The following is a 26708-nucleotide window of genomic DNA, read 5'->3' on the forward strand; positions in this document are numbered from 1 at the left end:
TCTCGGAGGGATGAGAAGAGGGTTACTGCTAGAAAACTAAGCCATCAGCGTTTCTGTCGACCGATAAGATTATCACTGTTTCTCCCTTTCTCCCGAGGTAGGGCAGCATCGGTAATAAAACAGATGTGTCCTTGCAGGGAACAGCTGGGGCACCTCCAAGGCTGTGTCCTCCTGGAGCTGGCCTGGGGGGGAACTGGGACATGGCTTGGATGGGCAGCGGGGGTCTGAGTTCCCTCGCAGATGTCCCCAGCTGTGCAAACACGGCCAGCCTCTGCCCAAAAATCTCAGGGGCAACGCTAGTGGATCTGCGGGGTGAGGGTGAGGAATGAGGCTCACCCCACTAAACTCTGGCTTTCCACCAGTACAAGCAGGATGGGTCATCCCAAGTCAGTCATGCACCCCTGGAGCAATCCCGGCTCCGGCGGACAAAGTTTGGGTTGAGGGTATATTCCCCCGACAGATCTGGGGCAGGTGAAGGCAGGAAGGGGTTTGTTTCTCCTGGGTTTTGTTTTTCATTTCTTTGTACGATGCCATATGTTACGTTATGACATCAACCGAAAAAGCAAAGTAAGGTGGAAAAATGCCGAGATGGCTAATTTCCCATCCAGCTTGTGGATTCAGCTTGTGCGAGACTTACAGACGAGAGGGGAAAAAATCTCCCCATCACCCACCCCGCGCTAACAAGAATCACCACAGCGACAGAGGAGCCGTTTGTATCAGTTCCAAACTCTTTGCCTCTGAGACTTGCAAGCAAAAATGTTTTGCAGGTGCCACCGATGCTGCCTTGGAACGGGCTCCAAGGGGAAGGAAGCTGCCGCGAGGGATGGGAGAGCCCTTTCCTCCCACGGGGGCAGGCAGGAGGCAGCAGTGATGGCAGCAGCAGGCGGAGGGGCTAGGTCTCTCACGGCGCGGTCGCCTGTCTGGGACGAGCAGCTGTGGGTTTTGGCAGGGCCGGCAGCGTGTCGGTGTGCCCGCCGTCAGGATCGCTCGGCGAGAAGCCCTGGGGAGCTCAGGCACACGGGAAGAGGTGCAGGAGAGAACCTCCGCACACGTCTGCCAGCGCCCAGGCTTCGGAGCAATGTGCTTCTGTATAAATATGTGCAGAGAGATATTTTACACCTGCCCATAAGAAGTATTGCCAGGTGTAGTAAATATCCACGGGCCTTGAACAGCTCAGGGTGGGGCAAAATAGCAAAGGGAAGAGGGTGGAAGGGAGGGAAAATGGGCAAAAGCGAGAGAAAAGGCCAGTGTGTTGCTTTCCCCTCCACCCCGAGCACAGCCAGTCCTGCCCCCTGCTCCGTCTGCTGTGACCCTGCTCCTCCCGGGCGGCAAAGCTTCCCGCAGGGATGCTTGATGTTACTGACAGCAGCGGCAAAGCCACAGGGATCAATTCCCAGCCAAAGCCCACGCTGACCAGGGTGGCTGGCTGGAAGGGTTGGAGCTGGTGTATCAATTTATGGGGGCTGGTTAGACTCTCTAACAGGGATGCAGAGTTTTCAGCTCAGAAAGTGGTAAATTAGGATTAAATGTTTGATGTCAATGCTTGTGCAATGACCTCTGGCTTCCAAGCATGGAGATAACTCTGCAGATATCCAAGGACTTGTTACTCGCACCTACAGCTGCTTCGGGATACTTGATGCTGTAAGATACATGTTAAAATACTCTTGGTGTCCCATGAACACCTTCCTCCTCAGAGCCCTTTACCTTTCCTGCTTGCCTTAGGCAGGATATATTGCTTCAGTACTTTTGACTTCAGGCTATGCTGGTGGGATTCTCCACAAACCAGCACCTTGCTGGCTGTGAGCTGTCTTCGTTCCCCCCACCCCTATTCCCTCACCAGATTTTGAACTCACTCGCCAAATTTAATAGTAGCGGAGAGCGTTTCAAGAGATAAAATCTCTACAAACATTGTGAAAAGAGGCAACTAGGGCAAGGGAGGAAGACCATGTTGAGAGGGGGGGCACAACCTCTATGAGACATCCGAGATTCCACACCCGCCTGCACCCTGAGGACAGCGCTGGCGAGGGACGGTTGGGCTGCGAACGCCCAGTGGAAGCTGCGATGCTGGTGGGTTTTTTTGTCTGAGGCCAGAATGAGATGGGTTGGGGTTTGTTGGCTAATTCCTTGGTGGCCTCCCCCTCAGAGCTGGTGCGCTGCTCGCGTGGACGGCTGCCCACGGCTGCTGCAGAGCAGCTCCTGCTCGCCTCCGCTTCCCTCTTGGCTTTGCTCGCCGCGAGCTGACAGTGACTCTTCCAATGCAGCAGGGTCTCTGGGAGGAGAGGGCTTTTCCTTGGCTGGGCACAAAGAAAACTCTGAAATCTGCTTTTTCTGGCCCAAACTCCAACTCCCGAGCCACAGCAAGACCCAGCTTTGCACCGCTCCGGCTCTCCCCGGCTGTCCTGCCTTGCTGGGCCAGTCCCAGGAGAGGGGACGCTCATCCCAGGTGGGGAAGAAGTCGATGCCTGTCCTGCACTGACTCTTCCAGCTCTGATGGGCATAGGGCAGGGAAGGATGACCGGCTGAGGAGCTGTGGATAAGTGATGTATCAGGTGGAGAAGCTTCATGTGAATTAACTCTGCTCCTGTGATTATTCCGGTCCCAGCAAGCAGGTTTTTTCGCTGGAAAGCAATCTAATTCCAGCTGTAAGCAAAGCCAGTTACAGTGCAGGGACTAAAACCAAATTAAATCTTGTGTATGGCTCAACAAGGGGTGGGTTATTGAGAGGAAGAGAGGAGAAATCGATGTGAGCCTGACAGGAGTGCTGCGCGGGGAAGGGAGGAGGCAGGGCGGGCAGGGCTGGGGATGGACACACACTGTGTTTTCCAGGATGTGGGAACGACCATGTTTGAGGAACAGGAGGAAAGTGCCTAGATAAAACGGGGGGTGGTGTTAGGGATCCACTGCAGGGGTCGTGGAAACAAGAGGGAAGATGATTATGAAGAAATGAGGGCTCAAAGGCAAAAAGCAGCCAGAAAAATTCCATCTGGAGGGCAGAGGTGTGAGCAGCCCCAGGAGGTCGGAGGAGCGGTGCCCGGCTGTGGCGTGTGGCATTGGAGGAGCAGTGCGTGCCATCAGAGCGCGTGGCATCGTCACCTGTGCCCCGTACGGCACCAGGATTTTGGCAGGCAGCTGGCAGCGCCCGCAGGGCGATGAGACACATGGCAGCTCATTTCCAGTTGATGTTCACAGTCAAGGGAAAAGCAAAACGCTTTGCCCTCAGAGCAGACCACGAGCCTGGGTGGTTTCTCATGCCACAGTCTTAGCTGGGGGGTTCAGAGAGGTTTCTCTGCTGCCCTCGGTCTATGGGCTTCTGGGCCCCCATCTTTCACCCCTCTGCTTCCCACCAAGGAAGACCCCTCACCGCGATCTCCTAGAGCTTTTGGGAAAAGCAGAAAGAGACGGAGCAAAGGACGTGGGGAGAAGGGGAAGGAGTTTGCTGCCTTCTTTCCTCCTGCAGACCAGATGGACCAGGGCGGTTCAAGAGTTTGCCAAGATCTCCAGAGGGTCTGGTGAATCCTGAGGGTCTCTGCACCCTTCCTGGGTGTTGGTGCAATGGGCTGGTGCTTCAGGGCCTCCTCTTCCCGCTCCGTCTGCATCTCCTCCTCCCGCAACCTCAGCCAGGTCCATTTCTCTGTTCATGGCTGACAGTTTATTTTTACTCTCTTTCATCGTGGTATCTTTTTCTTTTCTTTTTTTTTTTTTTTTTTCTTCTTCCATCCTGTCCCCATTGATCTGCAGAGTAACTGGAGATGCAGAGGAGTCAAGACAGGAATAGACGCGAGCAAGCCCTTGGTCTCTGTGCTTGTGTGTGTGCCAGGCAGGGTGGGGAAGGGAAGCGGAAAGACTTTTCCCCACAGATCTCTATTCACTGCTTAGTTTTCTCCTCGGTGCAGCAATCAGCTTGGTCATCTTCTCGGGAATGGGTGAATGAGCTTTCCCTGGCTGCCAGGACTGACGGCTGGTGTGATGAAAGCCGCCGGTTCTCTTTCCATTACTCGCCGTGTCTCTTTGGAGTAATTTTTTTCCCCTTCATAACGTCAGTCACCGCAGTGCTCAGCAGGGCACGCTCCATCACGGAGACATTAATAAGCCATAATTGAAGTTAATGTGCCATGGCCAGGACATGTGGATCCAGTTAGGAGAAATCAGATTGAGCAGAAGTGAATCAATTCTAGGCTGATTATTAAGATTTCTCTCCTTAGTGCTCCCCTGCCCCACTGCATGCTCTGTCCGTCTGTCTGTCTGTCCATCGTGCCCATGGTGAGCAGTCCCCGGAGGAAGGCAGGAGGAGGGAGCGTTACTCACCACCGAGCAGCTCCATGTAACAGTGCCTCATCTCAGGCTTGGCTCAGGCCAAAGAGGCACCAACAAGAAGATGAGGTTTCCAGTTTTGTAACAGCATTTCCTTCCCTCTCCTCACCAATTGCTTTTCTGAGGCTTTCTTTGGCTTCTCTTCTGCTTACACAAAAGAATTGAAGGGAAAGGCCCTCTGTGCTCCCTTGCTTTGATCCCTTCCTTCCCCTTGCGCGGCTCTCGGTGCCGTACACAGATGCTCTCCGGAAGGCTTTGCTCTCCACATGCCTTGGAGCAGTGAGTTTGTGCTAGCAGAGCAGAACGAATTTGCCCAGCTCGTTATCCTGGTGCCAACAGCCAGGTTCAGGCACTCCAGACCTGGAGGATCAAGGCCATTCCCCAAAGTACTTCCTCCAATAAATCAAGAATTGTCAGTGAATCTTTCTGCATTCTTGGTGAGTCTTGAGATGCGGTGATGCTCGATGCTCCAGCTGTAGAGGTTTGCGATCCTACTTCTCTGACAAAGCTGTGTCTAGAAGGGAGGAAAGAAGAATTTTTGGTCCGTGGAGCCTCTTGTTGAGGGTCTTAGATTTTGTGTAACAACCGGTGCCCCTGTTGAGTGCCTTTCCCTGAGGAGCAGGATGGGACCTGCCAGCAGCATCACCACTGCTTTGCAGACGGGGGACAAGCAGGGACCTGGGATAGATGATCTGTGAGAGCGTTGGCTTCCCCAGCCAAGCTTGCCCAGCCCCGGTGCCAGAGCATCGCCCCCAAAATAGCCATGGGCTCACCCAAACATCCCCCAGGAACTAGCCCAATGCCCCTGCAGCCCATGGCCAGCCACCGCCTGCGCTGAGCACCTTTGGGAAGACCACAAAAACCAGGGCAAGCACCGCCTGTGCCTGTCTCCGCTCCTTCCCCCGCAGCTCCTGGCAGTCAGACTTCAGGTCCCAGGAGGTAACAGCATCCTCGTGTCAAGGACGGCCAAGTCTGCGCCAACGGTGCGCCGCATTCCTCGGCCCGTCCTCGCCTCCGTGCTGGGCAGCCCCCGAGAGCTGGATGGCTGAATTTCCCTGGCATTCCTCCAGGCTGGAATTAGCTTGAGTTCAAGCAAAATCTTGCTCTTGGTCATATAGTTAAATTAAGTTAATGTGCAGCAACTGTTTGCTTGACTTTCCTTGAGTCTCTTAAAGGGTTTTACTCCCACTGCAGCAAGATGGAGGAGAAACTTGCTGAGCGGGAGGGAGGGAGTTAGCAAGAAACCTGGAGAGCTCCTCCTTCCCCCAGACACTCGTGACACTTTGTCAATAGCCGGAGACAGATGCCCAAGGTCCTATTACCTGCTCCTGGCTTTGGTTTGCGAAGGTTTTTATTTCCCCTCCGATTTTGTTGCCGAGTTGCGTCCGGCCCTGAGCAGATAATAGAATTTCATCGATAGACTGAGAAGGTGATGTATGTTAAAGCACTTAATATAAAGAGACTTCTACGGGAGCCCAAATTCAATTTGGCCAATGAACTCAATTGCAGGCATTATTGCATTCCAGGAGAAAGACCAAGAGCATTTATACACATTACTCTGCAAATATTTATGTTCACGTATCTGTGTGATGTCCTCTTCACCCTTCCTCCCTTCTGTTGCCCGACCCCCTAACGGGGAGGTTTGGTTTTGTGTTTGCTTTTTAAGACAGCTTTGAATGTAAATAATGTTCCACCAGTCAGCAGGATCTTGACAGCTGGTGAGTGTCAACTTATTTAAAATAAATAGCCTCTCGAATGGGAACAGCCAGCTAGTGTGCTCTCCACTTTGGCATCTTTTAAATTGTCTCCTCTTTGTAACCCAAACCTCAAATCATTTCGAAGGGCAGCGAGGAGGGTTCCTCCCCGCCGGGAGGACTCATCCGTCCCTACCACACAGCCAAAAGTGAAAACCCGCAAGGAAAAAAAACCACTCACAACATGTCCCTCTGACCTAACCCAGGGGTTTTTTTTCAGTTTTTTGGCTCTGCAGAAAGCAGTGAAATCCAGAAGCCTCTCCCCCTGGTTCGAGCGGAAAGAAACAAGACGTTAAAATGGCTTTTCCTCCCTCATCAGCCCCTGGACCGCAGGCTCAGTTACGCTCCTAGCACTGCTCCTGGGATGAATGAGCTGCAGTCACCTTCTCCAGCCCTTTTCAGCCCTGCTCCGGTCACTGGCAATAGCAAACCTCTGCCAGAGTGATCTCCCAGCAAGGCAAATCCTAATACAACTGCTCTCTACAAAGGGACGGTGCTTCTTCTGTGGCCCAGAAGCTATTTTTACCGGCTTCTGCATGCACAGATGGGCCAGAAACAATCCAAGCTCAGCACCCGTTATGCTTTGCCCGAAAGATTTGCTCCCTGCTTTTGCTGAGCTGCCAAAACAGTTGCAAAGGAGCAGGTAAAAAGTGGGTAAGTCATGGCCAGGCAGCTGCCGGAGCGTGCTGCGAGCAACGGCTGGGGATGACAATAGAGAGATGGAGAAGAGTTATTCATGTTTCCCCGAGAGCCGAGATCAGTTGAAACATCCTTTTCCTCAGGGACGGAGAGGAAAGAGCTCCCTTCAAACACATCGTCCCATGAGACTCATTAAAGCCTCATCAATTACAGTGAGAGCAAACAATTCAGGGGAAAGCTATCATAAGCCTTCCTTTGGATGGCAGTCATTAGCAGCTCTCCGCTGTGCGCTGCCTCTCCCCAACGCCAGCTCGGGTGAGTGGAAAGGGAGCAGGGGAGGGTACCGCTGCCAAGCCGATGGTGAGGGAAAGCAGGAGCCAGCGGGAGGGGACGAGATCTCCCACCGCATCCCTGGGGCCACGCGGCCGTGCCGTAGCATCCTCATGGCGAGCACGGGGTGGAGAGGAGGGCACAGGCTGGACTGGAAGGAGACTTGGAAGGGAGGTGGTGGGCCACCGTAGTGGACTTTTGGTGCCCCGTGTCCTCGCCCAGGCTTTTTTTAAGGAGCTCAGGGCAAGGCAGGATTGGGCCGTGGTGGGAGCTGGGTGAGAGGTGCACGGGGATGGAGCAGCTCTCTCGGTCTCCAACCAGCAAGGGGTTTCTCCAGCCCTACCCAGCACAGCAGCGGGGGCACGGCATCAGGCCTGAGTGGGGGGTGCCAGCACCCCACAGCTGGCTGAGCCCCGTGGAGAGGGAGGAAGAGATGCTCCTTGCCTTTCTCTGCCTTACTTCCCTGCTCTGCAAGCCAGGTTACGGACAGAAAAGAGGTTGTAAAACACACAAGAATCCTTGGAAGGAAAGCAAAGGGCTGGGGTGACTTTTAAAAATTATTTCAGAAGCCGTTCTTAATGAAAGCTCAGGGGCAGGGGCTGCTTTCCCACTCCCAGCATGGCTCCTGGAGGTTTGCGGCACTCACCTCTGCCTTCACCCCCTTCCTAAGCCTGTGCACGGGCATCTCCTTCCCTCGCACACGGGTTTGGCACCGGCCGCCTCTCCAACCGTTCGCTGCTGTGACCTCCAGGATGCTGACTTGGAGAAATGCAGGGATGGCAAACTGTTCTTTATGGCTGGGAAAAAAAAAAGAAGAAGAAAAAGAAAGAAAAGGACACTTTCCTGTAAACTTTCCCTGGCGCTCCAAGCTCCGTGATGTTCCCTGGTGGAGGCATTGGCAGCATCAGACCACACTGCACCACTCTGAAGGAAGGCAGCAGCTGAACGACCTGCACTAGAATAAATTCATAAATACCCCATCAGGCAAAGAGTAACGTCTTGGGCCACGCGTTGCTCCAGCCACTTTTGCCGGGAACGGTGTGAGCCAATTTCTGTTTAATGCAAAATGCAGTCGTGTGCTCCAACTAACAGCCCGGCGCAGGACTTGGGTGTCCCCGGGCCATGGAGGGTGCCTATGGGTGCTGTAGCTCCAGCTGGGTTGTGCACTGGGGCTGCTCTCCTCCAGGTTGTGCCCCCCCACGGCTGCGTCCTACGTGGGCTCTGAACGCTCACCGAGAAACGGCACCGTCACCGCCAGCCTTGACCCATGAGCTCGAAAGGAGAGATGCTCCCAGCTCTTCAGATCTCCTCCGGAGCCAAAGAGACCATATTGCAACCGGTGCTTTGCTGGAGCGGCCCCGGGACTGGAGCAGGGCCATGGCCGCCTTCTGCAGGACACAGCGCAGGTGTCTGCCCCACTGCTGCTTATTTAAGCCTCATTGCTAAGTAGATCCTAACCTTTCCCTTCATCCTCTCTTTCCTGCGATGGCTGGCCGCCCGAGGAAGATGAGCAGAGGCAAGCAGGACTAGCAGCCCCCACTCAGGGGACTGGGTTAATGTCATTTACGCCAGTCTCCACCAGCTGGATCTTGGCTGGGGAAAGACGTCGTGCACAGAGCGTCGGTGGCTGCACGTCCTTGGGCTGCAGGCCCAGAGAAGGAGGCAGAGAAGCCTGAAGAAGGGGTTAAAGCCGAGCCGCTGAGCCCGAGCAGCAGCGAGGCCCAGATGCAGAAACCTTTGCACAAAATGGGGTTGGCAGTCGGGGCCGGCTGAAGGCGCTCGGCTGTTCACTATTAAATAATGCAGCCTGATTGATTGGGCTGAAAAGTGCTGTGTTGCGGGGTCAGCTCGCTGGGGTTATAGTTCTCTGCTTAGATTGATGATCCTCAAAGGTCGAATTCAGAAAGCAATTCCCTGGTAAAATTGATCCTTTCCATAACAAAACTTTTGCACAGTGGTGAAGGGCAGAGCGGTGAGAAATCTAAGTGACCCGGGCACAGGCAGGCAGGGTGACCAGCTGCCTCTGCTTTCTCTTTAATTTTCCTTGTTTACACCGACTGGGAAGTGAGGGTCTTCTCTGGGAAGAGCAGTGCCCCATCACCCTTCCATCCAGGGGCTGGGGGATGTCCATGAGCACCCACCCTGCCAGGGGAGCGCGGGTGCTTTTGCAGGGACAGGAGGCAGCTGGGGGCTGTCCCGGGAGCTGGTGCTCAGCTCCCAGCCCTCCTCAGCAGCAAGCGAGCGGCGTGTACGTACGAGCAGACACGTCTGATTGCCTCCTGCACGCATCCGTGCCTCCCTTTCCCGGTAGCGAGAAGGCTGGGTCCCGCTGCTTGGAGCTGGAGCCAAATAAATGGCGAGCGGGTTTTACCCTCCTGCACGGCAGCAGCCCGGAGCTGGCAGAAGCAGCCTGAAATGGCTTCTTGGGCCTCGGTGGGGGATGCCAGGAGCGAGGATGTGCTGAAGGTGGAGGGCGGGGGGGGTGATCGAGGCTGCCCCAGGCCACCGCGGGGGACAGGGTGGTGGTCACCCGTGGCTGACGTCCCCACTGCGAGACTGGCAGGGTCAAGGACGGGAGCCAAGCGCTACGCTCCACATCATCCCAGACTTCAGAGAAAGCAAGGGCGATGCCAGGCCCTGCCTTTCTTGTACCCCCTCCCCTGGGGCTCTAAAACCGCCCCCCCCACCCCCCCTCAGCTGGATTTTAAGGCTGTGCCCTGGAGCTGGCTCCCATCCCCTTGCTCCCACCAGAGGGAGGAGGGAGGAGAGCTGCAGCTCCAGAAGCTGTTGCTCTGATTCAGGCTGGGCCCAGAGCGGCAGCGGTGAGGCTTTGACCTGCTTTAACCCACTATCTCGCCTGCTTTCCTCCCGTCTGCTCATTTTGAAGCGAGAGAAGGAGGCCGTGCCGGGTGAACGCTGAATAATTCAGAGTCAGGCTCCACAGCACCCCGGGGCTGGGCATCGCCTCTGCCAAAGGGCTGGGATGGCTCAGCCAAAATCCTTCCTCACCAGAGGCAGAGGGGACACGGAGCAGCTGAAATACAGCATCCCTCGTGTGTAGGTACCGGCCAAAGCCGCTTCCTTCCCCCGGGCGCTCGGATTCACGGCTCGCTCCCAGAGCACCGATGCTCGGAGGCTGTTAGTGCTTTCAGCCGTGACGCGGCATCTCCAGCTCTCGCTAACACACAGATTCAAGTGGAGCATGCCGAGTGCGTCTGCCTCTGCTCCACGGACCACATTTTCTTCCTTCCTCCCTTTTAGAGACTGCAATACTCCCTCCCCTGCTTGGTCAGAGACAGGGCAGGGTTGTAAGATGGGGAAAGAGACTGTTCATCCAGCTTACGCTTAGCCTCTGAGCGGTGTTTGCTAGAATTAAGGACAGGGAGGGGAGGGGGAGTTAAAAAAAAAAAAATCATGCATGAGGTCAGCTTATCCAGGCACGCATGAGGAGGAGCACAGCGAAGGCGGCCTCGGCGGGTCAGGCAGGCGGCTGGGGAACATATTTGGGGGCTCCAAGGGAAAAGCACCAGGAGCTGGCAGCCATGTGCAGCACCAGCAGCTGGGAAGGACCCGGCTCCCGGCTCCCAGCCTAATCCAGGTTGTTTATCCCAGTGCAGACAGAGCACGAGAAGCAGCAGGCCGTGTTTCCTCTATCTCCTCTGCAAGCGGTTCGTTCCCCTCAGCTCTGCATCTCTTGTGCAATTAGCCCCGGAAAACGAAGCGCAGCCCCGTCAGGCTTCTCTACCCGTTCACATAAGGCACAGCATTACCGTTTTCTAATGGTTCTGCTTCTGAGAGTGTAAATTACTGCACAAAGGGATCCACTGACTGGAATGAAATGAGAGGTTTTGGTCCCCAAAGTCTCTGTCTGATGGCCTGAGCTCAGGCCCGGGAGTCACCAGAGCCACGTGTGAGTTATGGGCTCAGCCTCTGTGCTCTGCACAAGTCACCTCCGGAGTCTGAGCAACAGGAATTATTGTGCGCAGAGATAATTATTCCCTGCATACTGCACTACAGCTCATTAAAAGTTTGTTAATGTTTGCAAATTGCTGAATAGTGTTTTTCGTTGTTGCCTTCTCTGATGAGGCGGGGACTAAAAGGCAGATTCTGATGGTGACTTGTTCTCTGTGTTATTTTGGTCACAGCAAGCTGGGGCTGCGCTGCACGCAGGGAAAAGGGTTTGTGTTGTGCAGCTTCACACCACGGGAGAAAACGCTCTTGACTTTAGCATGCTGCACAGGGGTCAAGGGGCCAAGTCCCACCAGTGTTAGCTATGCTTCTCCATCTAAAGCTTGAGACTGTCCTCTGCCTCCAAGTAAATGCCTACCTCTGAGCTAATCATTCACGTTTCTGAAAAAAATGTGTGTGACTCCTTACTGGAGCCTCAGCTGGAGATGTTGACTTACCATTAAATGGTCTGTGCTACCAGTCAGATGGTGGGAGTGAAGCATCTCTCATTTTGGAATAGAGACTGCAGATCCACCTTGGGCGAAAAAGCGGACAGCGTAACCCCAGCACCAGATACCCAGGGCAAACAGCTGAGTTCAGTGAAAAAGTCCTGCAGAAGGAACAGGAAAGGGGTAACCAGCCCAGCTTCACCTCTGCATTTTCATGCACACAGACGGCACTACGCCAGGGGCAAGGAGGAGTAGCAGTAATACCTGACAGCTCTTCTCCGGTCTTCTTCTTCCAGGTGTAAATGCAACCTCCACGCTAACCTGTGCACCTTCAAAGAGGGCAGCCTTCAGTGCGAGTGCGAGCACAACACCACGGGGCAGGACTGCGGCAAGTGCAAGAAGAACTTTCGCTCCAGGTCTTGGCGAGCAGGATCCTACCTGCCTCTCCCCAACGGGTCCCCCAATGCATGTAAGTAACCTGCAGCGAGCCAGCCCTGGCCGCGCTCCCACTTTGGGCTGCACAACACCCACAGCTGGGAGCGGATCCTCATCTCGTCCTTCTCCGTCTCGAATCAGTGCAGGATGCTCAGCTTTCGAAAGGGAAGCGGGTATTTACCCGTGTCTTGGTACACAGAGAAATGAGAACAGATCTGGGTGGATGTAGAGGTGATTTGTTGGCTACTGGTAGATGAGTGGTGAGTCCCAGTGACGGTCAAGAATAGGAAGGATGACCCTGGGCCCAGATGTAAGTCCATGGCTTTGTGGCAATGCAAATTACTATCCTTTGAAGATGACATTATTTAGCCACAGTAGAGCACTGGCTTTCAAGTAGTCCATGGGCTCAGCACTGGCACTGCTCAGCTGCAGGAGTGCAGGTTGCTTTCTGGATCCCGTTCCGGGTATGTCAGCATTTCAGGCAGGCGCCGTGAGCTGCGGTCCCTCTGCGCAGCTCCAGTCTCGTCCAATTGCCTGCTGGAGCAAGGCACTGACAGAAGCAAAGGTGTGCAGAGGAGATGATGTATGCATACCCACCACCGTTCGAGCAGGGGAATTGGGGCAGGAAACATCACAGATGGGCCAGTTTCTCTTAGGTTTCTGTCCAGTCCACATTAACAGACTTGTTTAAATGTCATGGAGCCACAGTAGCCACTCCAGCCTTTCAAGCAGCAGCTTTGAGCATTACCAAAGAGAATCTTTTCCCTCCCTCCCCCCAAATTTTTTGAAAGATTTATGTGTTTTAAGATGATCAAAGCTGAAATTCAGGCTCCGAAGGCCGTGACGGGAATGTTTTGTGTGTGCCAGGGCTGGTAGACGAGCAGGTTCTTTGAAAGGGAACGAGCTTGTCAGCTCCCACCAAGCGGCTGCATTGCTTCAAAGGAGCCTGGGAGAGTTTCTGGTGTTGACAGGCACAGACATGCTGTTCTCTCTCTATCCCTCCCCTCCGTTCCTTGTGTCTCTTCCTATTTCTCTTTCTCCTCTGCCCTTTCTTCTCCCATTCATCTCTCTTTCCATCTGTCACTCAGTCTTCTTCCTCCCTCCGACCCCGACTTTCTCTCTGTTGCTTCCTCCTTCCCCCATCGACATCCTCTTCCTCTGCCACAGAGGCAGTTCTCTGAAGTCCCCTCCTCTTGGTAGGACAGCTTTGCACGGTCACGCAAAGCTGAGACTTTCCATGATTCATCCGCTTGTTACAGTAGAGAGGAGTGTGGCCATTACTCTCCTGGGTGCCAAAAGCCAGCAGCCGGTCCTCGGATGGCCTTCGAGCGGCAGGTTTGAAGCCGGTGGCTTTGCAGAGCCCCGTTGAGCGAGTGCTGCAGCGGGAAGGGTGGTCGACCCTTCTCGGGCACGGAGAACTGCCCTAGGTGCAACAAGCTGGTTCAGACCGTACAGTTTGTACTTGGCAGAGTGAACCTCAGCAGATGTGCTTGTCCTTTGCTGGGCTTTAATGGTAGGTCAAGGAAACGGTTCAGAGAAATACCCATCAGCAAGGACCAAGCTGGTTTTTCTTCCCCAGGTGAAAAGCTGGAGATGCCAAGACCCCAGACAGCACTGTCTGGTTGCCCCTGTGGTTTGACTAAAGCAGTTTTTAAGATGTTGCAGCAACCTGATATACCTATGAGCAAGACCCCCGCTAATTAATTGCTGTTCGATCCCATGTCATGTATCTGTTTGATCTTCTGCTGGTATCAGAGCCGATGGCGTCCTGCTTCCAGTGACCAGGCTTCTTCTTGTTTTTTCCAGGTGCAGCTGCAGGCTCAGCCTTTGGCAGTAAGTAAAAACATAAATGAAATGCTGGCATTTAACACCTCGGTGCATGGTCCTTGTGGATGTCACTAGGAAAAAAAAAATATGGTTATTTTCTGTCCATTATCATTTTGCAGGCAATAAGTCTTCCCTAATTGTGCCTCATTTTCTGTCCTGTCAAAGAGTCTTATATTTTCTTCCTTTGACTTCAGTAGCCTCATTTTGCCTCTTCCTCTGGCATGGTTTCCCCCCCCGTGAGGTTCGTTAGTATGGCAGCTGGAAAGGAAATAAAAAAAAGACTCTTCAAAACCACCAGTGCTCGCTGTGAACCTCCCCGCCCCCCGCCCCAAGTATTGCAGACTTCTGCTCTGAGAAGGAGCTGGGTTTGAATTATTTGACATAGCATCCAATCTGGGTCACCTTGGGCTATTGATGAAAAAACATGTAGAGAGTGTGTGTACATCTGTATGTACATGTGTATGTATATAAACACGTGTCTATGAAGTACCGGCAGCAAAGACAGTAGAGCTCAGCTGGGATTTCTATTGAAAGACTGATGGTATGATAGGACTCCTCATTTAACAAACCTGGAGGTAGTTTGATATCAAAGAGCCTTGAGTTTTGGGTAAGCAGAAGCCTGGGTTTGAATTTTATGGCTCAGAATTACCCTCCAGAAGAAACAAATCAGAGAGGTGAATGAATAATGAATTCTTTGGTTTGCAGGCAAGTGGAAAGAATTGGAGGAGAAATAGTTTCAGAGAAATGCAAATGCAATTAAGAAAAATGCACCTAATTGAAAAGAGGAGGATGGTTTTTCTGGGTAAATGAACCATATTTAGATTTCAAGCCGTTAAGTTTAAACGGTTAAAAATTTCAAATAAAAATTAAAAGTCTCCCTTAAGTAATTTAGGATTTAAAAAGATTAAATGCTTTAACAGTCTAAAATATTCTTTGCTTTTCTGGTCAAAACCATTTTGATAACTCTTTTTTTCCCCCTTAACAGAGCTTGGCATCCTCAGTGCTACCTTTGTTTCACTGGAAAATGTTTTCCATCAAAATTTTCTGCTAGGGAGAAGCTGGGGGGATGCTGGGAGCGATATGCAGGAGGTGGACAGGAGGGATTTGTGTCCAAGGCCAGTTAAGGGGAGATTATTTAGCCTGCATAGGAGACTAGAAGTGACCTAAATTAAGTATTTAAACTAGCTCAGGGCTATTATGAAATTAAGCATGATAATCTGCACGAAGCAGTGGGACAAACAAGGACAGGAGGGCAGCAGGTGGAAGTTAAGTAGGAATTTGTGTTCCGAGTGTTATTTTAGTTCGGGCTGTTGTGACAAGCGCGGCGGGGTGGGCACCGCACCCGGGATCGCTCCTGCGCAGCTCCGCGGGGGCTTGCTGACGTTAAGCCATCAATTAATTTGCCCTGCTGAACGAAGGGTGCCGGCGGAAATTAACACATGCCAAGTGGTAGAGGTTGGTTTTGACGGTGCCAAGTAGTTCGCCGCCTGTGGGGTGGCGAAAGGGACTGATGCTGGTTATGGAGCCGGGGTAGGCAGGGCTCTGCCAGCTGGCAAGTAGATGCCACGCAGTGGAAGCCCACCTCCCATCAGGGCGGGCTGGGGGCTCCTCCGCACCTCCCGCCCGCTCTTCACCCCATCTCTGCCCAGGTGTGCTTTCCTTTCCCCTTTTCGGCTTAATTGGCAATTAGTTTACGATAGAGCTGTAAGCATTTAAGCCAATATCTGCACCAACAGCGTAAGCTGATACAGCCGCAGCCTCCGGCCCCTGCACGCACACACGCGCTCCCTGCGTCCAGCGTCATCAGGCTGCCGTCGGCTTAATCCTCTCGCTGCCCCAGTTGTAACCGCGCTGAGAAATCGGTCACCAGTTCAGCCCCGGCAGCGGCAGCCTCACAGATGTACAGGCTGGCAAGGAAACCCTCTGTTCCCCCCCCCCCAGTAAGTGCCTCCCACCTCTTCTCTTTGCTTGCTAGCATACGAGCGACCGCAGCGGGTTACCACCGCAAAAACCACCACCGCAAAAACCACCACCGCAAAAACGACCACCACCACAACGCCCACCACCACCACCACCACCACCTCAACCACCACCACCACCACCACCACCACCACCCCCCTACCTGCCACCACGACCCAGCCAGGTGGGTGCCATGGTCCCTGCCTCGCTCAGAGGGCCAGGACTCTGCTGCCGGGCTCCTCTTTTTTGGCTGCTTCCCATCCCAGCTCCTCCAGTAGTGGTGGGGAACTCATGGGGCTGCCACGTTGGTGGCCCTGGTTATCTGCTCTGTAGGATGACAAAAGGACATGGATAAAAATCACCCTGAGTCGGTTCACGTCCCCCAGCTTCCAGGCAGTTCTGGTTTGTTGTTCTCTCTATTCAGCCCAAGGGCACTTTGACATGCGTAACACGGGCTAGGAGCAAGCGTTATGGTCCCTGTAAGCAGGGAGCCAGGCACAACAGGTCCACGTCAAAGCCACGAGACAACCACGCCATGGGTTGACATCCCCCCTCACCGGTTGAGCTCACCCTGCTGTCACTCTGTTATGATCAGAGCAGCAAGAAGTGAAGCCAGGACTGTATGCGGGGGAAACAATGTTTTTCCCTTTTTTCTCTCAATTTATTTTTTTTTTTTAAAAAAGAAGAGGTTTTCAAATCCATCCCTCCTAGAGCCACTTGGCAACATTGTCCTGCACAGGGCTGGCAGGGCTGCAAGAGATGCTCTCTTACAGCTCCATCACAAGGCAGGGCAGGAAAGCAATGAAAGCTTTACTGTCCCACCATAAAATTAAACCACGTACCCAGTCTTGCCTCGCTGGAAGAAGGGAATTGTACCCCGTCCCGCTCTATCCCTGACCTCCACATGCAATACCAGAGCAGGCAGGAGAGTTGCCCTGGCTGTACATGCAGGGTGCTGATCCAAGACTGTGACGGGAAAGGCTGGGTGCTTCTCTGCCCCCCCAGCCGCTCGCTCGGACAGGGAACCGTCCCCGTGGAGGGCTGCTGCCTTGGCACGCGAGTGGCCACCTCCTGCCACTCGCCAGCAGACTCGGAACAGCCCACAGGCTTTGCTAAGTCGTGCCAGGGATGGGCTGTCGGGTCAAAGGAGAAGCTGGCTCTGTTCTTGCTGGCTTTTCCGATCCTGCATCGAGTCCCTGTGGCCAGACTCAAGGAGGTAATGCAGGCTGGCTGCATCTTCAAGGGCAGTTTTCCTAGGGCAGAGCCGCACTCTAACATTGCCCAGGTGGCCGCCGTACAAGCAGTGGGGGAGAGTGCAGGGCTGGAGCTCACACACGTGCCAGAAACACCCTTTCCTAATTTCTAAAATCACCCCGTGGAGGAAAACTTTTGTCCTTTTTCCTGGGGGTTCCTCCTTCCCTCCCACCGTGAACAAGGAGACAACGTTTTCACTATTCTGTTGGAAATGAGCAGATAAAACTTAACAGCAGGACATTTTTTTTAAGCTTCTCATGGGGGAATTAGACACGCATTCCTCCCCTTGCAATGCTTTCTGGGCCTGATATTTCCCAGGAGGACGTTTTACACCCACAGTATGTTAGTAACAGTCTGTCTGGGGGAGCTGCCAGAAGCCAGTCAAAGGGATGAGGAAACTTGATTGCGTGTTTATGCAAATATAGATATATTCATGGAAGTACCCTGCTTGAGTACTTAATCAGGAAGCTGAGGGTTTAGCTCCAACTTCCCTGGAGTTGGAGTGACCCTGGGCAAAAAAGTACAAGCCTCTTGTCTGTTAAGAAGTGCTCCTCACCCAGGTCCGTGTTGTACACGTGCAGGAGGACGTTCATCCAGCACCCCTGCCCGGAGCTCACACCATCACCATGGTCCCAGCAGCGACAGGGGATCACGTCTACATCCGCACCACGCTCTCGGGGTCATTTGATTTTTATCCATGCTCACCCATAGCAACGTTTTAGGTCTATTTTTTTTGCAAGTGCTGTGTACGTGTAGGTGGTGTGTTTAGTGTCTAGCTTGTGTGTGATTTGCAGTGCTCTGCCTCGCTTGTGTTGTACATCGGGGGCAGGCAGGACGGCATCTCTGTGGGGTTGGGGCGGTGGGGGGGTAGTGTCTCCTGTCAAACTGCTCTGAAGGACTTGGGAGATGTCACGCACCTCGGGGTTTATTCCTTCTCCAAACCAAAACTGATGGCAAGGGACAAAAAAATAATAAATTGTAGTCCAGCCACCACATCTCTGGCTTGATGGGGTCAGGCCTCAGCTCAGAGCTCATCACCCCCATGCAGACCCCCATCCGTGTTTCTGCCCACGCTAGAATGGTGTGTCTGGGGATGGAGACAGTCCCTGGAGGGGATCTTCCAAATAAGAAGGGACCTGCTCTCTTACCTGGGCAGCATGCCGTGTTTGATACCAAAGGTCCATTGTGTGCCTTTGACCAGAAATAGGGAATCAAGGCACAGCTTTTGACCAGAGACGTTCCCCCCACTCCAGTCCTGCAAAATGTAAAGCACTTCTTTAAATACCATGACATCCCCAAGGGGCTGTGAATCTAACTTACCTGGGCCTCGAGGGAAACTCCTTGTTAAAGAGATGACCCTTGGAGCTCCTGGTAAGATGCCCGTTTGCAGGAGACGCAATAACCCCAAGCTGGGTCAGAGTCCCAAAGCGAGATACTCTGCAGTTACCTCCTTCTGAATTTTAGAAGCATTAAATAAATCCCTCGTTACTTTAAAGCCAGCTCAGAAAGACAGACATTTAAAAAAAAAAAAAGTCCTGTAAGAGCCCTGCCCCATCCCTGTGCTCTTTCACCCTCTAATTTACACACTGTCTTCTGCCCTCTGAATTTCTGCTTCCCACCATAAGCAAGCATCATCAGACCAGCCTCTGAGTTCACTGCCTCTGTGCCTGAGAGAGAAACACAGAAAGAAACAGGTATTTAAAGCCAAACTGATATGTTTTTCCCTTCTCCTTCATGCCTCCGCACTCTAGTGGGTAGCAGCAAGGCAGAAAGCAACGTAGCACGTAGGCTAGAGGAATAGATTAGATTTGGGTTGTCTCTGGGTTACATGGATCTGCTAGACATCTGCTTCCTTTGGCTGCTTGTGGTGTTTTCCATGGTCAAGGTGGAGCTGTGGTCATGTTCGTAGGATGCTTTTGTGCCCGGTCGCCTGTCGTGCGGTGAGAGGGGGGAGAAGAATGAGTTTATGGGCACGGTCTGTGGTCTGAAGGCAGTCGAGGCTGCCAAAATGGGGAGAAGGGAGGGAAATCACAGAGTTACCCTAAGGAGGATGAATTAAGTGCTATTCTCATTTGCCTTCTGCAGTTCTGTTATTTCAAAACCTTCCTTGAAGCCTGTCAAATTCTTCCTTGCCATTTGTTACATTTTTCCCACGATCAAAATAAGCAAAAAAAGTTTTTTTTTTTTTTTTTTTTGCTTTTTTTTTTTTTTTTTGCTTCTTCTGCTTCCATTTTCCCCCCCTCTGGTTTGTAGCAGTTTCAGCAGTGCCAGGTCACCTCTGGGAAAAACAAAACCAGCCTGCACCCTGCTTGATGGTTAAGAGCTCCAGCAGAAAGAGAGCACCAAAAGCCTGGCTTTGTGTAGGTCCTGCAGAAAGGGAGCCCGTGTTTATGTTTTGAGAAGGACCGTTTCAGGGTCCCTCCCCACTACTCCAGCACCGCTTAACCCAATGGTTTTTGCTATGAAGCATGACTTCTTGGTTCAATTTATTCTACTTCCCCAGAAATCCACCAAGACCAGCAATTTTAATCAGGGCTGATCCAAGCCCCTGAGATAAGAGCTGCCCAGCGTTTCCCATTTGTATGAACTGGGTCTGGGGGTGAACCGTGTCTCTCCCCCTCCTGATATGTAAAACTGTCCATTAATGTCCCAGAGCTACAAGGGAAACGTTCTCAGGATAATGAGCATTAATAATTTTCCTGACTCTGTAAATGCGATTGAGTGGAGGTGTATGTGAATGACTAAAACGCAAAATGCCTCCAGGGCTTTTTTTTATTGTGACTCTAATTAAACCCTTGCCAATTTGCACACTGCTTTTTTCATATTCTCTTTAACACCATATTAATACCAATTGGTTTCCACTTTCCGGCTGAAAAGGACAATGTCTATCACCTTCTCTTAGAGCTTGTCATTAAGAAAAAAGAATCTTTTTTTTTTTTTTTTTTCTTTTTTATTCTGCATTGTTTATCATCCCCTTGACGAGGCTGGGAAATCACATCTCTCTCCTACTCGGGTTTGTCCTTTGAAACTTGGCAAGGATCAAGAGATTTTTTTTTTCCTCCTCCTCCTTATGTTACCCAACTGGAGCTTGAAATTAATAATATAGCTTTTAAAATTTTATTCCTTGGTTTGTTTTCTAGCAAACCTGAAGATTGTTACCAATATTGAGGAGACAGGGAGGGGTATGGAGTCAGTGCGGGTGAGGGTTTGGAGGGAAATCAAACCAGTGATCTATGAATTTCTTGCTAGTTTAATTTCTCTGCAGTGGCTTGCAAATTCTTTAATTGGTATTTCTGAGGGATGAGCAGAGCCTGAAGGAGGACCTAGAAGTTCGGATTAGAAACCAGGACTTCATGCCTCCATCCTAAGACACCTGTGCTAGTTCTCAGTTCCATTATTTCCAAGCAGGGAGGGGTGCAGATCACTCACCGAGGTCCTTATGCAAACACACGAGCGAAACACCACGCGTGCAGCTGGGCTGAGAACGGGCAGCTCAGCACACCGCTGCCATCCCACCCTTTGCATTGCAAAGGCAGCCCAGTCCCTCCAGCACCCGAGGACACGCCAGCTGCCCAACGCCAGCAGCGGCGCTTGCATCGAGCAGGCGTGGAAACCTTGCCCAGCACAGGGTTGGGTCCGTTTTGTCCTCCAAAGCTCTTGGCCCTCCATCAGAGCGCTGCAGAAATCCTTGCTGGTTGCCAGCTCCCCCCCTCCACCAGCACACCCAGTAACACAGTTTTCCCTTTTGATGGCCGTAAGACTACACCGGTTTGTCGGCGGCTGCCCCGCTGCAAGTGGGCTCTCCCCTGGCCAAGGCTGGCCCAGGAGCAGAAGGTAGGAGACGCGCGGCTGAGCTGGGTCCTGCCAGCGAGCACCGGCTCCCGAAACTCAGCGAACGCTTTAGTTTCTAGTTCTGCATCTCCGTTTTCCATGCATCTCTCTCCTCCTCCCGCCTGGGAAAAAGCTCAGGGTTTGTCTGTGCCCTGCACGCAGCTGGGAATCTGGTGAGGCTGGATTGAGCCTCGGGGTTTAGTCATATACATGAAAGATGAGGATGGTAAGCGGTAGAAGAGATTGTTCACAGCTTGCTGCTGGGGTGAACAGAGAGGATCATGGAAATCCTGTCATCTCCCGAGACCGGAGTCTGTTTGTAGAGCAGAATAACTTTGTAAATAGATAGGCCTGTGTCGTTTGTAGCATAGATGCCTTGCTTCGTATTTCCTTGCTTCAGGTCTCCCGCTTGACTGCCTAGGGTGAGCTGCTCCTGGTGGGAACCTTGGGAGGCTTCACACTGGCTGCCGAGGCTGAAGTTTCTCCTCCTCGGGGTTCCCACCAGCACACACGCTTCGGCAGTTGCCCGTCAGTGCTTAAGTCCTGTTTCCCAGCTGAGATGCCTCTAGCTCGCTCCAGCCGTAGACAACAGCATCCCTTCCAGTGCAGAACGTAACGACTGCTGAAGCTGGCCCCAGGACACAACCCAGTGTTTGGAAATATTTAACTGGGGGACAGAAAGTGCTGGAATCGAGGCTTTCTGGAATTGTGCTCTTGGGCCTGTCTCTGGCTTCACAGAGAGGCAGAATTGTGTTCAACACAGTAACAAGAGATAGTCCGACACCACGGGCGTCAATGCCAGGTGATGCCGACACTCTGTGCCGAGCAAGGCGGGCTTCTGAGTCTTGACAGTGGTCTGCAGATTCAGCTTCTCTCCATGCTTGGGCAGTGTAATGACCACGTGCCAACACTCACCCGTCCAGTAGCTCCCACACCCTCCCCTTAGGAGTAATTTTTCTGTCTCTCTTCACTTTTAAAGAGTCTAATTTCTAGGAGACTTTGTCTCTCATTCCTGGTTCAGCATACCCTCAACCAGATACGGCTCCACCACCCCACCCTTGATACCCGCCTAGAGCTTCCAGTCTCCCTTTGCCACCTTTTTAAGCAAAAAGGAGGGGGAATCTGTATTAAATCTGATATTCTCTCTAACTGATGCCACTGTAAGCTGTTCAGCGCCCACCAAACACAGCAGCACTTGAACCCAAGGCGAAGCCACCAGACCCTCCTGAGAACATTCGAGGTAAGGCCATGCCTGTCCCCAAGGATGGGGCAGGACAGGTTTCTCCCCCAGTGCCCGTAGACCAGGACAACACATCTGTCCTTGGCATGACCCACCATCAGTTCTGCTTCACCCACCCCCATGGAGCACTTTTTGGAGACATGTTTGGGGCTGGGATGGCTGCAGGGGAACCCCTGGGCCCCAGGAGAGCCCATGGGCACCTCAGCGGCTTTGGGAAGGGGTTTCTTGCCACAGGGCAACATTAATTGGTCAAGACTAATTGGGCTGATCAGCTGTGCTGGGCCAACAGGGCCAAGCCTCGTTAGCAGATCACCCTGCTCCCAACACCCCTTGGAGCCTCCTCACATCCATGGCCCCCTCCTCATGAGGAATAGGCACAATCGTTGGGGCTTCTACGCAGGGATATGGCCCCCAGGGCCACCTGCAGCACCCAGTGCAGAGATGTGGGGCTTTGGAACACCCTGGGGACGGGGACCACTGAGCTGCTGTGGGCTGCCCTGCTTCTTTCATGGCGGGGACAACAGACCCCAGTCCCCCCAGAGCGTGCCATGAGGACAGGCCACCATGTTCTCTGCTCAGCCATCATGCCAGGAGATGGAGGAGGCCGTGGTGGCAGAGCACGGCTTGGGCACCATGGTGGCCTGGCACGGCCGTGGAGGCTGGAGATGCCGTGTTGGCGGAGGAGGGTCTGGACACCATGCCAGCCCACCATGGGACCAGGGGAACCCATGGAGACCTGAGGAGACCCCAACACCACAGCAGACTCACAGATGGTGTCAGAGGCAGGAGCGGGCCCGCTCTGACCATGGCTGAGCCCTGGGGGTGGAGAGCACGGCCACCCCCTGCCACGGTTGTCACTGTGGGGATGTCACCAACACCGGTGGATGTAGCCAGCAATGCCCGCCCAGCACCACAGCGCTGTGCGAGGGCTGGCATGCCACAAACACCGGTGGGACCTGTTCCTAAACACCCTGTAGGATCTCGGCGCTGCTCAGCCTTGCCCCTTACCAAAGCACAAAGTCCCTCAAGCACCAAACCCCATCATCTTGATTTGGAAGTGACAGCCTTTACCCGCAGTGCCCCGGTCATTCTGTGTGGGACGGCGGTCTGGCTGACAGCACAGCCTTGGGGAAGCACCATCCCAGCCGGGACAGCCCCTTACCCTGAGGAATTACCCCAGCCCAACTGGGCTGGGATGGCCCTGGAAGCCCTTTCCCCACCACAGCCCTCAGATATGTTTTATCATCTTGCATAGCGGCTCCGAAGAGCAAAGCAGGGCGCACAGCACAGTCTGCAGGCAAGAGGCACGGGAAGAAGCCAGGTATGTGCTGGGGGGCGGACGAGCCAGGCTGGAGCAGCACATGCGCTGCTGGACCCCATAGCAAGCCCTGCTAGATACCACCTCCGTAGCGTTTGTCCTCCTAGCTGTACTCCTAGTAGCTTTTTGGGTGCCAGTTGGTGTGACCTCCATCAAACTGAGGCCATGGCCAGTAGATTATTTTTTATTTTAAGCCGTACAGACTTGTAGAGCCTTATCCCGAATAACCCAAGTCGTGCCACCAAATGTGCGTAACGGGGAGATGGGCGAGTAGCTCCTCTGCCTCGGCCCCCGGCTCTGTGCGTTGCAATAGCGCAGTGCATTGAGTTTTTCATGTATCAAAATTTGAGGAGGGGAGAAGAGGAGAAATTTAGCAGCTACCAGCTGTCTGGTGCAGAAATAGATGCGGGCACTGCCAGAGCAGTGTTCTTGGCTCGGCTCGGCATTGTTCTCGTAGCAGAGCTGCTCGCGGCAGGGTAGGACGCGGAGCGGTGCTAAGCGGCGAGAAAAAGCATGTCTCTGATTTTTCTTAAGCATCCTCAAAGAGCTCAAAACTCATCCGGCTCAAACCAGACTCTGGCCCAGTGGCTCCTATTGAAACATATAAAGGTAAGAGGAGGGAGCATGGTGCTCCAGGGCTCCTAGTCTTTGCCCAGGTGATACGGTCCGGCAGCCTCCAACATGGAGAAGATGGGGAGGGTTTGCCTATCCGAGTCATGGTTAGGAGGGTTTGCCTATCCGAGTCGTGGTTAGGAGGGTTTGCCTATCCGAGTCGTGGTTAGCTGTGTGTAGGAGTGCATCCCTAGGGTAAAACAATGCTTGGGAATTGCAGCAGCCAGAAGTATTTGAGCAGAAATTCTTTGGGTCTTTGTCAAACAGGCAGAAGTTGTTTCACAGAGGGTCAAGGTTACAACAGACTCTCAGCTCCTCCTCGGGCAGCTGTGAACCACGGGGAAACCTCTGCCCAGCTCCATCTTTCCTGGTCATCATTTCATTGAGACAAGTCTCGCCCTCCAGTCACATGTGCATGCCAACCCACACCCTTCCCTCCCATCTCTCTGCCATCCTTGAATGTTTCATGCTAGAGCTTGGAACAAAATCCCAGCTCCAAGCCTCTCTTCTCCGCTCTGAGGGCTGGGAAAGCTCAGACCTGGCTGACGCTGTTTCTGCTCACATTATCCACTGCCTGTGCTGGCTGGAATACCTCCTGACCAGGACAGCTGGGCCACAAAGCAACTAGGGTACCTCCTCTCACCCCACATTATATTTTTAAACTTCCAGAAAGATCCAGCATCCTGAATCTAACATTGCAAGGCAGTCACCATCCCGTCACGGTGATAAAAAGCAAACACGAGAACACAAGTAATCAGATTCCTCTGGCCACAAATTAAACCCAGCTGGTTGTTTTCTAACACGTGCCCACAGCTGAGAGAGGTCAGCCCTGGGGACAGGGGCAGTGCTCGGCCAAGCGGTGGTGGCATCTCCCAGCCCAGCAGCAGCCTCTGTGGGCATCCCAGTGCTGTGCCAGGCAGCCCTGGTTCAAACCCTCACACGCTTGTCCACCACCTTTTGAAGGACCCCACGCAAGCCACGCTTCCTTGCATAGACTAATTTTAAGCATTTAACCTGAGAGTCGCTATACTTCACAACCAGCACTGATTTAGGAGGTAGAACAGCAAGGGGCACGCTGAGAAGGGACACAGAGAGGAAAAAGCCAGAGGCAGCGAGGTTTTAGCTGGACGTGCAGCAGCTTCAGCTCCACTTCGGCCTCGTCCAGGGCTTTCCCATCGCTGGAGGCAGCAAACGCTGGGCCAGTGCCCTCCTTGCCGCAGCGAGGCAGAGCGCAGCCTTCATCAGAGCCTTTGCTGGGGCTCTGCGCCCCAGCACAGCTCATCCCTTGCAGGTCCCGCAGCCCCACCAGAGCCAAACCCAGGCACCAAGCTGGGTTCTGCTCATTAACAAGGCAGCTCTTTAATTAACACCTGACTCCTCTCCGCTGCCTGCTCCTATAATTATGCGTTTCCTTAAAGAGATCGTGTCCTGGGACAGCTGGGGACCGGCTCCTGCCTGTCTCACCCCAAGGGGACAGAGCCCCCCTGACCCCACTCTTCTCTCTGAGCAATGGCTTCCAGCCCCATCCCCCCGCGGCAGCGAAGAACGGCCACCGCCGTGCGCACTCATCCTGCCCAGCCCTGCGTCAGCAGCGGCCGTTGCATTTCACTGCAGCAGGAGCCTCCTCCAAAGCCTCGTGGCTCCTCGCCTTTGCCCGGCACGAGGGTGGATGCTCCCGGCCCAGCTCTCTCTTCAGCTCTCTCTTCTTCTCCGCAGACTGCGAGTGCTACGGCCACTCCAACCGCTGCAGCTACATCGACTTCCTAAACGTCGTGACCTGCGTGAGCTGCAAGCACAACACGAGGGGCCAGCACTGCCAGCACTGCCGCCTGGGCTTCTACCGCAACAGCTCGGCGGAGCTGGATGACGAGAATGTATGCATAGGTGAGCGCTCCGATGGCCATGGGCAGCGGCACCGGGACGTGGGACGGCTCGTGCGGGACCTCGATCGATGGGGTGGGCTTCAGTTCAGCCCCGCTCTGGAGGGTGGTGTGTCCACCTGCGTGCTCCCCAAGGACAGCAGCCGTTACGGTCTCTGCAGCCTGCCAAGGCACGTCTTCCCTGAAAACAAACCCCAAATAATATCTTTCCAACCTGATTCAGATGCATTGCTTTACCAGGAGGTGCTCAGCTCCAAAGAGGGGGTGATTTTTGCATCCACGGCTCTTTGTAGTGTTGGGGCCTCTCATGCAACCGTGCCCTCCCAGCTCCTCGGTCCCTCAGGTCCCTCCTGTAGCATATAGCCAGGCTTTTCCGAAGTCCCCAACACCTCCCCGGAGGCATTAGCAGGCACAAAGCCCCCAGGCAGGACAGACACTAACAGCCCTGTCTTTGGCCAGAATGTAACTGCAACCAGATCGGCTCCATGCACGACCGCTGCAACGAGACCGGCTACTGTGAATGCAAAGAGGGAGCCACGGGGCCCAAGTGCGACGACTGCCTGCCCAACTACTACTGGAGACAGGGCTGCTTCCGTAAGTACCCGAGCCAGGGTGGCAGAGGGAGGCGTGAGATGGGTCCACACAAGAGGGGGATCTTCAGCACTGCTTGCTGGGGTGCCCCGTGATGCTCAGGGCGTAGGGGGAGCAGACTCCAGCCATTCCTCCCGAATCCAGAATGACTTGATAGCTTTGCCCCTGGAGTCTGCAGCCCCCACTATGTTCCTCTGCCCTTGGGACTGCTCTAGGACTACGAGGGTTGGAGAATTTAACCCCGAGGAGCTAGCGAAGAAAGCCAAAAGCTTCTCACTTCTGCTGCAGTCAAGGGGTGTAACGTACCCCGTATTAACACCCTCGTCCGTC

At 53.6% G+C, this 26708-nt stretch overlaps 1 protein-coding gene across 5 annotated transcripts in view; it reads left to right on the forward strand.

Annotated features, from left to right (window-relative positions):
• Positions 1–26708, forward strand: part of NTNG2 (netrin G2) — a 56833-nt gene that overhangs the window by 24567 nt on the left and 5558 nt on the right. For 4 of the 5 annotated variants that reach the window (XR_007509976.1, XR_007509977.1, XM_049832553.1 and 1 more), the window contains exons 4-13: positions 11728–11900; positions 13673–13699; positions 15669–15836; positions 18532–18600; positions 20666–20740; positions 21903–21977; positions 23233–23298; positions 23830–23904; positions 25624–25791; positions 26247–26381. Coding sequence is in view for 3 of the 5 variants with exons in the window: in XM_049832553.1 (XP_049688510.1) it covers positions 11728–11900; positions 13673–13699; positions 15669–15836; positions 18532–18600; positions 20666–20740; positions 21903–21977; positions 23233–23298; positions 23830–23904; positions 25624–25791; positions 26247–26381 (1031 nt within the window). In the remaining 2 variants the exon portion in view is untranslated. The remainder of the gene's footprint in view (positions 1–11727; positions 11901–13672; positions 13700–15668; positions 15837–18531; positions 18601–20665; positions 20741–21902; positions 21978–23232; positions 23299–23829; positions 23905–25623; positions 25792–26246; positions 26382–26708) is intronic. The other variant, XM_049832554.1, reaches the window with a different exon arrangement.

The sequence above is a fragment of the Accipiter gentilis genome, chromosome 29 (genome assembly GCF_929443795.1).
Source record: "Accipiter gentilis chromosome 29, bAccGen1.1, whole genome shotgun sequence".
Classification (NCBI taxonomy): Eukaryota; Metazoa; Chordata; class Aves; order Accipitriformes; family Accipitridae; genus Astur; species Astur gentilis.